At 48.1% G+C, this 12,019-nt stretch overlaps 1 protein-coding gene across 10 annotated transcripts; it reads right to left on the bottom strand.

The window, feature by feature from the left end:
* Window positions 1-8,612: 8,612 nt before the first annotated feature.
* On the bottom strand, window positions 8,613-11,508 carry ARMCX6 (armadillo repeat containing X-linked 6). 10 transcript variants are annotated; one of them, XM_088833891.1, is made up of 4 exons: window positions 11,387-11,508; window positions 11,008-11,066; window positions 10,560-10,693; window positions 8,613-10,452 (listed from the first exon to the last, which is right to left on the bottom strand). In XM_088833891.1, exon 4 carries the CDS (start codon window positions 10,111-10,113, stop codon window positions 9,208-9,210), a length of 906 nt encoding a protein of 301 aa, XP_088690017.1. In that variant the 5' UTR covers window positions 10,114-10,452; window positions 10,560-10,693; window positions 11,008-11,066; window positions 11,387-11,508; the 3' UTR covers window positions 8,613-9,207. The 10 variants fall into 10 exon arrangements, with proteins under 10 accessions (XP_088690017.1, XP_055249672.2, XP_088690019.1 ...); XM_055393697.2 differs by having other exon boundaries at window positions 8,613-10,276; XM_088833893.1 differs by having other exon boundaries at window positions 10,564-10,693.
* Between the last annotated feature and the right edge of the window lie 511 nt (window positions 11,509-12,019).

Here is a 12,019-nt window from a genome sequence, read left to right as displayed (position 1 = left end):
CTAGACAGCATATTAAAAAGTAGAGACACTACTTTGCCAACAAAGGTCCGTCTAGTCAAAGCTGTGGTTTTCCAAGTAGTCATGTATGGATGTGAGAGTTGGACTATAAAGAAAGCTGAGTGCCGAAGAATTGATGCTTTTGAACTGTGGTGTTGGAGAGGACTCTTAAAAGTCCCTTGGACTGCAAGGAGATCCAACCAGTCCATCCTAAAGGAGATCAGTCCTGAATATTCATTGGAAGGACTGATGCTGAAGTGGAAACTCCAATACTTTGGCCACCTGATGCAAAGAATGGACTCATTGGAAAAGACCCTGATGCTGGGAAAGATTGAAGATGGGAGAAGGGGACGACCGAGGATGAGATGGTTAGATGGCATCACCGAACCAATGGACACGAGTTTGAGTAAACTCCAGGAGTTGGTGATGGACAGGGAGGCCTGTCGTGCTGCAGTCCATGGTGTCACAAAGAGTTGGACACGACTGAGCGACTGAACTGAACTGAACGTACAGGTGATAACTGAAGCCATGGCAATGGATGAGATTCCTGGAAAGAGAAGAGACTTGAGAATAAGACCTCAAGATTCAGAGTGTGTAATATTCTTGTGTTTTTCATGCACTGCATCTTTAAAATTAATTAAGACTATATTATAAATATTGTTTAGTACACTTTCAAAACAATTTTCTCTTTGCAAATTCATAGTGCACATTTATTGAAGATATTTCTCACAGATAACTAGATAAACACAAACTCCTGTCCAGGGCCAATCTTACAGCTTGAAAGGTAGAAAATCAAATTGAATAGACATTGAGCACTAATTATGTGCAAGGCAGATGGAGATTCAATAGTAAACAAAACAGGCACCATTTGTGTGTTCATAGAGCTTATCATCTAGTGGGGAATACAGGCAAAGAAAAAGGAAAATACAATGGAGTGTGATGAATGCGAAGAAAATCGTGAAAAGCCACTTCAACTAAAGATGCAATAGGATGTGATTTAAGCATCCTTTGTGTCACTCAATTCAATTTTCTCTTAGTTGGCACAAGCTAAGTTTCCAGAACATGAAGAAACTGTGTTGTGTGTTACTTTGCCCCGTGTGTTGTTTAGTAAGAAAGCTCAGGAAGGTTGGCACAGAACATGGTGTTATTTGTCTTTCTGGGCCTTACTAGAGGCTCTGTTAAACCAAGCCTTACAGTATGCTGGGCTCTAACTCTTTCACAGAGAACATCTCCATGAATTGTAAATTAGTTTTATGCTTGACAGTCTGTTCAGTTAATTTTCCAGAAGCACTCACTGCTATTTAAGTAAGCACTCACTTACTTTAAGTAAGCACTCACTTACTTTAAGTCAGCCTCTGGACAACACCGAATTCCAGAAAAGGAAGAGACTATCTTTCTCTCTTTCTTATCATGGTAAGAATACTTAACATGTGATCTACCCTCTCAAAAAATTTGCATATTTCTTGAAGTTAAGAAGCCTCTACAAGTTGACAGCTAGAGCCACCATGGAGCCAGAAGATCCATATTAAGAAGCATAGCGAGACTGGACCAAATAAGGAGTCACAGAAACAAGTTATATTTGTAGGAAATAATCTGTCCCCAGTGAGCATTAGAGATGAGTCCAGCCTCAAGCAGCAGGAGAGAGGAGAGACTATACTTTTAACACCGCCCCAGCTACCTCTTTCAAATGACTTGCAATCCTGGCCTTTGTTCCAGATGTGCTGGTGGTTTAGTCACTAAGTCGTGTCCGACTCTTGCGACCCCATGGACTGTAGCCCACCAGGCTTCTCTGTCCATGAGATTCTCCAGGCAAGAATACTGGAGTGGGTTGTCATTTCCTTCTCCTGGGGATCTTCCTGATCTAGGAATCAAACCCAGGTCTCCTGCATTGCAGACAGATTCATTGTTCCAGATCATTCATTCATTATTACAGATCATTGTTCCAGATGATCAATCTGAAAATAACTGGTTCAATAAAACCCAATATCCCTCAAAGATGGGGATTCAAAATAGAACTAGCACAAAAGCTAAACAGAGGTAATGCAGGGGAAAAAGGAGAAAAGGGACCTGAAAAATGCATGGCAGATGAAGAAAACTCATATGAAGAAAGTAGGGAAAATTGTCAATAAATATTTCACCATGAATTAGAAAGTTTTAATGAAGCAATTAATCAACAGTTCAAGAAAAAGATGGCAAGACAAGAATGAGCTGAAATGTGAGCTGTCAGGCCTCAGGAAAAATGTAGAAGAAATTTAACAATCACAGAAATGAAGGCTAAAGTGACAGGGAAGAAAGAAACCTTAGCAAAAGTCTAGCAATTAGTGTCAAATCTATGCAAATTTAGGACGAAGACCAAAACAAATGTGGTGATTATAGTTACAGAACAATATAATGGTAATAAACCCAGATAGAGTAGAAATGATTTAATTTGCAACAATTGGGAGAGAAAGAAAGAAAAAGAAAGTGAGAGGTAATGTAAATATGTTGATTTTCTTATCCCTAGGGCCGGGGTGGGGGATGGGGTGTTAAAAAAAAAAAACATCTAAAGCAGACAAATCTGGCAATAAGGGTCTAAGTGTATTGAGTAGTCAAAAGACAAGCACTAAGAAATATAATTTAATCAACTTTGGGTATATGAAAAGAGGAAAGAGAAGGGAAGAAAAAGAAATGTATAATATATAAATAAATATAACCATTGACTCATTATTTCTACTGTCCATGAAAAATGATGACAAAACCTAAATATCCACACATAAGGGACTGACTAAATAATTATGGCGTATTTATACAATAAAATACTATTCAACTATAAACTAAAAAATAATTTTTATGTAGTGATATCAAATGATTGACAAGATTATGTTTACAAATATATATACAAATGTATATTACATGTTTTGCTACATATCCCCTATATATAGATACACAATAAATTGATAATATTGCCTCTGATGGAGAAAAACTGGGTAGTGGGGACAGAGAGGTGAGAGAAAGATTTACAATGTATACTCTCTGTTATCTTTTGAACCACTAGGACAACAGAGGATGAGATGGCTGGATGGCATCACCGACTCAACGGACATGTGTTTGAGCAAGCTCCAGGAGTTGGTGATGGATGGGGAAGCCTGGCGTGCTGTAGTCCATGGGGTTGCAAAGAGTTGGACATGACTGAGTGATTGAACTGAATTGAGGCTCATACTTATTTTTTTTAACAAATTAAATCTATATTTAAGGTGAAATATAAAGAATTAGTTGAGTTGTCTTTGCCCAGCCTTGTGGATATTATGTTATGGGAGATGACTGATAGATACTTTGTAGAGTTTCCTGACTCCATATTCATCTCTCTCTGTACTAGCGCCCTGAGAACTGAGGTAAACATATAGGGTAGTGTTTCCTGTTTGCCCACCTGGCCCCCTGTGCCCCTGCCCATTCTTGATCCTGCTCTGGTGCACTTTCATTTGCATGTAACAAGAATGATATTGTAAAAAATATTTAAGCAAACTACATCTAATTCCCCCGTAAATAATGTTCCCATATGGCCCATTCATCATTAAGATTAAATGATTAGGGTTATAACCTCACACAAAGAGAAACGACCAACTGCTTGTATCTGAATCAAGAAACTTAGGATTCTCAAACTCATAATGATCAATTTAGAGTTTTCCTGAATCCCCAAAGCTCTAATTACATATCAAAAAGCAGGCTTGGAAGACTCTGACCATAGATCTCTGCTATAGGTAGTGAGAACTTGGAACCTAAACAAAGTGTCCATCAGAGAGGAACTCTGTGGTGCAAGAGCAGGGAAAAGAAGGGAAAACAGCAAACCACATGTCTCCTGGCTCAAATCAATCCCTAGATTGAAACCCTATTGTGTGGGGGTGGGCATTAGCAAGACCAGAGGAGTTATCAGAAAATACTTGAGCACTAGGATTAGTTTCTTGTTTCCCCAGGAACAAGCTTTGAAAAGTGTGGGGTCTGACCAAGGGACAGAGTGACAGAGTAGAAAAGGCTGAGAGAGGAGGCTGGTGGGAACATTTCCCATCAGTCTGCTTACCTCTATATGCGTTCCCTAGTTATGAAAGTCACAAAATCCATTTACTACTTAACAGCATGGATAATGAAAAATACAGGATTCTGGATATATAGTTACACACTGACATTACTCTTTGTGAGTTGCAAATATTTATTCAGAGGGGGATTGGGTGACATAGTTATTTGGAGTGTTTATTTGGGGTAATAACTTGAGCCATCAAACTACCCTTCCTTCCTTCAAAATCATCCTGTTTCCAGATACCAATTACAAAGAATAGTAGAATACTCATGGCGAGACTTAATGGAGACCTTGCCAGGGTTAAAGAAACATGATTGAATAAACCAGAAGAACCTGTTTGAACTACTCCACTGCCAGAGGAGAGGGAGGAAGAAAATCTAAAAGTAAAATGAAAGAAAAGAAAGGTCTATAGGGAGAGTTCTAAGAAAAGAACATCGGTGGAATAATAGGGCTTAATGCCTTGTCTTTTTCCCCTTCCCTCCGCTTTAGGAGTAATGATGGTGAGACACTTGACTATCACCCCACTTCATTGCTGTTCCAAAGCAGCAGAAACTACAGATATGTCCAGTGTGCTGGCACATGGGATAAGGAGAGCAGAGTCGAAATAGTATAGCATTGTAGGAGAGGTAATAAAAATAGACCTCCCCCAAAATGTGAAAGATCATTACAAAGAAAATATTCTGACAGAAAGGATCTAAATAAATGTGCCTAGATGGAAAATTGTGAAGTTGCCAGTTAATCCATCAACTTAGCCCATTTCAATTAAAACATTAAAACAGATTCTGCAATAATGACATTAGTGTAAATAAGTACACCTTCAGAGAAAATTAAGGTACCAAACCAAATGTACACACACATGCACACAAACACAAATCACTAGTAGGTTAACAAAGCAGCTTATTTCGAAAGCAAACTATTTGTATTAGAAGGAAATACAGTCAATATCTTCTAATGACCTTTGGCGGTCAAAGACTGAAAATTATAGAGTTCCACAGAAAACACTGAAAGGCACAGAAATCATAAATTCCTGAATGACCAAATACATCACACAAAAGGAAAATCAAGGTAAGTGTTGAAAGAAACCATGGTGATTTCAACATGTAACAATAGCCTTATTTCAAATGCGGACAATGACTAGAGTGTAAACTGTAGATAAGTCTATATATAGAAAATAAACTTGCTTTCTCTCGCAAAATAAGGCAGCTTTGGTGAGGGAATAAAACAGTCCTATTTTGCTTGGCGCTAAAGCAGGCAGGGCAGGGGGTTCCTAAGTTTCCTGTAGGCCAGAATGCATCCTGAGATGGCATCAGAGGATCCCTGATACCTGCTCACAAGCACCAGCACACCCTCCCTGACAACACACACACCCCGCTTGCCACAGACGACCCACCAACCCAGAGGGCCCCTGAGTCAGTGAGGGGTTCCTGGGAGAAAGGGGTGTGCCCCAAGAGGAATTCCACAGCAGGAAGCCACAGAGGGGCTGCTCATCTGGGGGCATGAGGTCCCAGAGTCACCAACTATATCATGAGACTGGAGTGATAAGTGGTGCTGTGTTGACAGGTTATCTGTTTGGAAAAGGAGTCGGTTTGGATGACAGCTCCCACCTTGCACAAAAGGTATATCCTTGAGACGAGCCTTGAAGTGGAAAGGTAAGAAAGAATTAGGAAACCAGAGAGGAGACTCCTTTTGTAAAGGGGAAATGGGGAAGGCCATCCTAAGCCACACACAAAAGCAAGAAGCTAGAAGGGAGAATGAGCCTTCTGGGGAAGAGGAGGTCCTGAGCAAAAGTGAAGGGTGTGTGTGTGTGTGAGACAGAGGGAGGTGATGCATGTGGCATGAGGATCGGACAAGGACTGGCCGATGCCTGGCAGGGCCATGCTGCAGTGCCCATCCCATCTTAGACCAAGTACTGCCCCAGGAGAGGTGGGGGCCAGTGCTCCACACCGCTGTCAGACTCTTAACCAAAAGTGCTGCGGTGGCCCAGCAGAGAGATTGACTTGGTGAGGGCTGTGCCTGTCCCCGGTGACACTTCAAAGAGAGGGCACTGTGGTTGGAACTGCCCCAAGGGTGGCACGAATGGCCCGGTGGGGATGCAGTCTGGGAGATGCAGGGAGTGCGCCAGGCAGGAAGCTGGATGCCTGCAAGCCACCCGACCCGGGCTTATGTCAGGGAGGGGCGGGGTGGGGGGGTCATATAACAAAGTTCCCAGGACAGGAAGCAGGCTGGGAGGGTGCTAGAAGTTGGTGTGAAAGTTCGTACCTACAGGCACAAATGTAGACAAGATAATGGTGAAGAAGGGAAAGCAGGGCTCTTTCTGGAGCCGGCCGGAAGACAGTGTGTGGAGGCACTTCCAGACTTACCCAAGACGCAGCTTTGGCTGGGGCAGGCCCCCCCCCCACGCCCCAGGGTGTGGCAAGCTCAAGCTTTGAGAACCCTGGCTAAGGCTTGCCACAGGGAAACCTGGAAAGAAACTCGGTGGACTGTGGCAGACAGGTGGGTCTAAGTTTGTGCTGGGTGGTCCCCTGAGGTCTCATTTTTGAATTAAGCATGGCAGGGGTGGCAGGCACCTTAGTCTCTCCAGTGCTGAAAGCCTCTGCCTGTGTTCCTCAGACCCTGACTGCACGCATGCCTCTCGCTCCAGGTCCCTCCACATCTGAAGGCAGAACCCACGGGGAACTGGGCTCCTGCCCTGGCACAGCAGCCGGCCAAGGGCAACTGAGGCCGGCCAGGGCCCGGAGCTTCCCCACACAGGGAGTGTTTCAGGGAGGGCAGTGCCAGCTCGTGGAGAGGGGTTGCCAAGACCCCACCGTGGAGACACTTCAGAGCTGGCAGGCTGTCCTGTGACAGAGGGGCTCAGGAGGTGGGCAGAGGCCTCCCAGGCCCTGCCTGAGATCAGAGTCAGTTGTGGCCTGAGAGGGCCTAGTGCCTGCCTCGGAGATGGTGGAGCCCTGCCTGTGGTGGGACTCAAGCGGGGACGCGGCAGAGTGCAGAGGAGGAAGGAGGAACGTGGCCATTTGGGACCCCAAGCCAGGAGCAAGCAGAGATGCTGTGGTTAGGGCAGAGATTGCTGAGGCTGAGCACTAAGGAGCTGCTGAAGATGGCCCTGGCCAGCAGGCTCCACTGGACAAGTGGATGAGGGGCCGCCTGAGGGCAGTCTTGCCTGGGAAACAGACAGCCCCGCCTACCTGAGGCTGGCTAGGCACAAAGGGAGGATCAGGTAAGGAGCTCTTAGAAAACAGGGCCCCAGAGCCAGCAAACGAAGCCCCAGCCTGGTGAACCTTGCTGGGGGTGTGGTGTCACAGCAACTGCAGTCACATGCTGGCCAGCAAGGCGCCAGGGCCCGGGAAGGGGCAGAGTTCTGGCAGGCCCCCATGATCACTAGGCAGCCCCCGTGCGGGGAATGAGTACAAGCAGGAGAGTGACACCCCACCTGCACCCCCCTGCCCCAGTCTCCAGGAGAAGGGATGGAAACACTGAAATAAAACTGTGCTCTGCACGGAGGAGGGCTGTCAGAAGGCAGTACACTGGGACATCGCTGCTGACCAGGGCGCAGTGTCCCAGAGCCACACCCCAGGGGGACCAGGAGAGGGCACTGGGCTCACAGGCAGCACCGCTCAAAGGAAGCCTCTTGTCCCCTACGTGGGCCTGGCCTTTGAGGAGGAAGACTACTTCATGACACATCAAAACACCCAGGACACCTGGCTTTGCTGACCCGGGGCTGAGGCTTGCTGGGGGGGTCTGGAAATGTGCGCAGGGGCGGTAGAATGAGTTGCATAGATTCATGGAGCTCTCAGTGTGCAGAGCCACATTCTTCCTTTCCTTCCAGGGGTGCCGGGAGCTGGCATGGACGGCATGAATATGTGTCCTTCTGGGTGGGCCAGCCATGGCCATGCCACGCCCCTCAGCATCTGCCCTCCCACCCCCTCGGGGATCCGTGGACGTCTCCATTGTCTCCTTCCTGGATCCCACAGAAGTACCCGGGAGAGGGCAGAAAAGAGGTTCCCCAGAGGAAGCAAGGGCCAAGCCTTCTCGCTCGGCCAGGAATTTGGCCTTGGCCTCCCAAGGAAGGGAGGAGGCCTGCAAGTAGGTTGCACAGCTGCTTCTCAGGAGAGAGAACAACACCAAGCAGGCCTTCAGCAAGTAGCAACTGTTACTGCTATAACTGTGCATTAAATGTCAGGGATGGGTTGCCCAGTGGGACGACAGGGACGCACAGACCAACCCAACCGTCCTCTCTAGGCCAGCAGGCGAGGAAAGACACCTTCATCGAGGGAAGGATTTCTCTGCATCAGGCACTGCACTGCCTGCTTCAAGGTGTTGCCTCTTCTAGTCCTCCCAAGAGTCCTTCTTGATCCCCCCCACCCCCTTCCCTGCCCCAGCCCCTTCTGGGGGCTCCGCCTGAACCCTGCAGCCCATCTCTTCCCCAGCCTCCTGTGGGCCCTGCTAAGTGGGCATCTGCCAGGAGCAAATGCCCCCAGTCAGATAGCATGGATCATGTACTTTGGTCCTTCCCCTCACGCAGACTAGAGATTCAGAAACAAGTACCGTGTCTCATTTTTGCCAGTTAAAGCACACAGCTTTATTGGTGATACAGAAAAATGCAGACTTGGTGGACGAGGTTAAGTCAGTACAGCACATAGAAGAGGAGTGCATTTTTTGCTCGATAAGTATCGTTCATAGGCTCGCAAAGAAAAGAGAGTAAATGGAAAGAATCCCATCTAAGCAGCAACCGATACCTTTTTGGCACAAGCCCCCATATGGGTCTGGTCTCCCCAACGTGGTCCGGCTTAGACACAGAGACCACCACAGGCCAGGCATCCCCACTGAGGCTAGAACACGTTGTTCTTGAGCCACAGCTGGCAGTTGAAAAGACCCCTTGACCACAGGAAGAAGGCTGCAAGGGAGCGATTTACAAAGCAGGTTGCCTGCAGACTGACACACCAAGAGGCTACTCAAAGCTCTGGGAGCCCCTGCCTGACCAGTAAGAGCGTGGTCCTGGATTTAGCAAGTGCAACTTTCACTCAGAGATGTGCTGAGCCAGCTGAGGCTGGGTCTTCAATAGCACCCAGTGCAGAGTCTTTGAGAACACAAGTGTGTGTTCACCCGTTGACTGGGCTTTGTTTTGGAGTGGATCAGTCCCACCCTGTTGGAGGGGCCACTTAAGAGGCCAGGGTTTCTGAGAGAAGCTGTCTGTCTGTGTTCCTGATAAAGAGGGGCAGGAAGGGGCATAGCACTTGGGCTCTCTGCAACTCCCCCGACAATGCTGGCTTTTCAGACAAACCCGTCAGGGGTTTCACAACCTGCCCCTCAGCACATTCACTTCCCTCTGCTATCAAAGGAAACATCAAGCCTGAAACGGACTTGGCAAGCAGGTTATTAATGACTGTCATGCTTATTAACAAATTTAATCCAGCCTGCTGCAGAAATGAGTTGCAGCAAAGTGACACATTCTCCCGACACACTTGGCTGATGCACATCTTCATCTGGCCCTGATTTTCAGCACTGGCATTCAAGTTATCCGGGGCACACAAAGCCTTTCCCTCCTCAACAGCCGGGTCGGGAGTCGGGATTGAGTTTCCAGCAATGGAGAGGCTGGCCAAATGACTGTAGATATCATGGCTAAATGAAAAACCGGCATCCTTGGGCTCAGCTAACAACACTTTTCCCTGAATGAAAGGGCCCTTGGAGAGGCCAAGAGCACAACTGAAATTTTTAAAGCTCTGAGCACTCCAAGTATTTTTGTGTTCATAAGGGAATGGGCGCTGTTTTAACAGGTATGTTCGACTGGCTTTGCCCCCACCTGAAGGTCTGTCCTCGGCACCACCGGGCGCCCCAGGTTCAGTCCAGTTACCGTCCTCACTCCAGGGCCGTGCCATAGTTGTCAAATCAAACCAAATCTCGCGTTCCTCCTCATCCAGTTCCTGCTTATCATCCCATTCCTCTTCCTCCTCCTCCGACTTCTCACCGTCATCTCTTCCTATGGTTAGTTTGTAAACGCAGTAGCAGGCACCAGCCCCAATCATCAGTCCTGCGGCCATCCAACCCACTTCCCGAGCCCGGCCCATGTTCAGGTCTGTTCAGCTGGGGGTGGGGGGAGTGGGGTAGGACAGAACAGGAGACGGGCTTGTTTCACCTGAAAGAAGAGGGTTCTTAAGGCCAGGGTGAGTGATGGTGGAGAGGAGACAGCTTCAGCCTATTCCAGGCTCCTGAGGCTCTCCTGTGATGAATCTATGGGTGAAAAATGATATTAGGGCTCTTGGCAATACCTGGATTTTTGCCTCACCAGACAGACAGAGTGGAGTTTGAGTTCCGGCTGAGAGAGGCGGATTATTTCGCAATAAGTTCTTTGTTCTTTTCTGTCATCCTCCATCTCCCCTCAGGACCCACCATCTGTCTCCCAGGGCCTACAGAGAAGGGCAGGAGTTTGGGCTGGGCTGTAACCGCCAGGAGGGTGACAGGTAGTCTCCTCCTCCACCCACCCCCAGCCCCAAAGACTTAGAGGCAGTCTCACCTACCAACCTCTACCAAAGCCAGGTAAATTCCTTCTTCTTTTCTTGTCTTCTGTGGTCAGTGGTCCTTCCACAGTGATTGATGGACAGTCTGGCAGAAGGACAGAGTGAACGGCAGATAGCCGGCTTTGGAAAACTAAAGTGTAGTGGATGGATCAGCAATGAGAACACAGGTCCCTTTTCTGAATGCCCAGCCTTTGAGCTTAAAATATTTCTCACACCCTCCTGACTTTTCTAACACTGGTTTCCCCACCCCTCCCCCCTTGTCGTCCGCCATTTCCCCAGCAAAGGCCGCCACACCCCTTTCCCTGCGCTGGAACGGGAGTGGGTATGGAGGAAGGGGCCTGGAGAGGGCGGCTGAGACCCGGCCCGCAGCGATCCCGGCCCCGCTCCCTCAGCCCCACCGCCGCCCCACCCAGGGGCCAAGGCTCATCTCAGCTCCACACCGACCTGCACGGTCCCAAAGCACTTTGGTCCTTCCCTCGCTGCGACTCGCCCCGGCGACAAACCTGCAGACAGACGGTGGGGGGTCGGGGGGAGACAGAGGGGACGGAGTGCTTGGTGGACGGAGCAGCACTCGGGACACGAGTGTCCTGATCCTGGAACCTTTCTTTCCCCGGAGTCTCTGTGCCAGCCATTCACGTCCCTCACCCGCCGCCCGAAGTCCGCCAATTCTTTCCACGAAAATGGGCATGAGGAGGGGGACGGCAGTATTTAGAAAGTAGGCGAGAAGGGGACACAGCCCCCGTCTGCCGGAACCTGGATCCTGGCGCTGTTGGCCTTCCCCCAGCCCCATCTCCCACCAAGCAGAGCCCACGCTCATACCGACCTGCAACGCCCGTGGCCACTTTCCTTCTTCCTTCACGCGCCTGCAGAGTGATACAGGGGGCTGGTACCCAGACGGAGGCGACGAGCAGTACTTCTGCTCTAGGCAGCTCTGGTCACGTGACGAGCGCGTCACCAGTGAGCTCTGGCCCCCAATTTCCACTCCCACAAGCAGTGCGGCAGGCGCCAGCCTGCCCCGTACCTCCCCCCACCACAAGGGGCCTTGTTACTCTTTTCCTCTGTAACAATGCCAGAAGTGACCATGGGTCTCTGGTGTTTCCATTTGCCTTTCTCTAATTGCAAAAAAGGGCAACACTTTTCCTGGGTCTATCATTTACTTACACTTCTTTTGAGAGGAATGTCTTACCCTTTCTTTGGCTCTGAAACTCCTGTCCCCTCTTTCTTCATTTCTACCCCTTCCCACATGCAAGTCTCTGCACCAAAATTAAGCAGAGGGGCAGGGGAAAAAAGCCCAAGTAACAGGGAGATTTTTGTTACTATTTTAAATATATTTATATTCTATTTCTTCCATTCTTTCTTAATTGACTTGTTACTATTTTGTAGTCAGAAAATACAAATATGTGTGTGTGTGTATAAAACAAGATTTCCTAGTTAATAAGAAGGCCTTATTGATTTA

This window comes from Moschus berezovskii, chromosome X, assembly GCF_049115385.1.
Source record: "Moschus berezovskii isolate FMDL1 chromosome X, NW_MosBer_1.0, whole genome shotgun sequence".
In the NCBI taxonomy this organism is placed as follows: Eukaryota; Metazoa; Chordata; class Mammalia; order Artiodactyla; family Moschidae; genus Moschus; species Moschus berezovskii.
Note: the sequence above shows the minus strand (reverse complement) of the source record. Positions and strands in the feature narration are given on the sequence as shown.

What these genes read in the sequence shown, in the direction of transcription:
- ARMCX6 (XM_088833891.1), bottom strand. Translation starts at nt 10,113, where the DNA reads ATGGGCCGGGCTCGGGAAGTGGGTTGGATGGCCGCAGGACTGATGATT.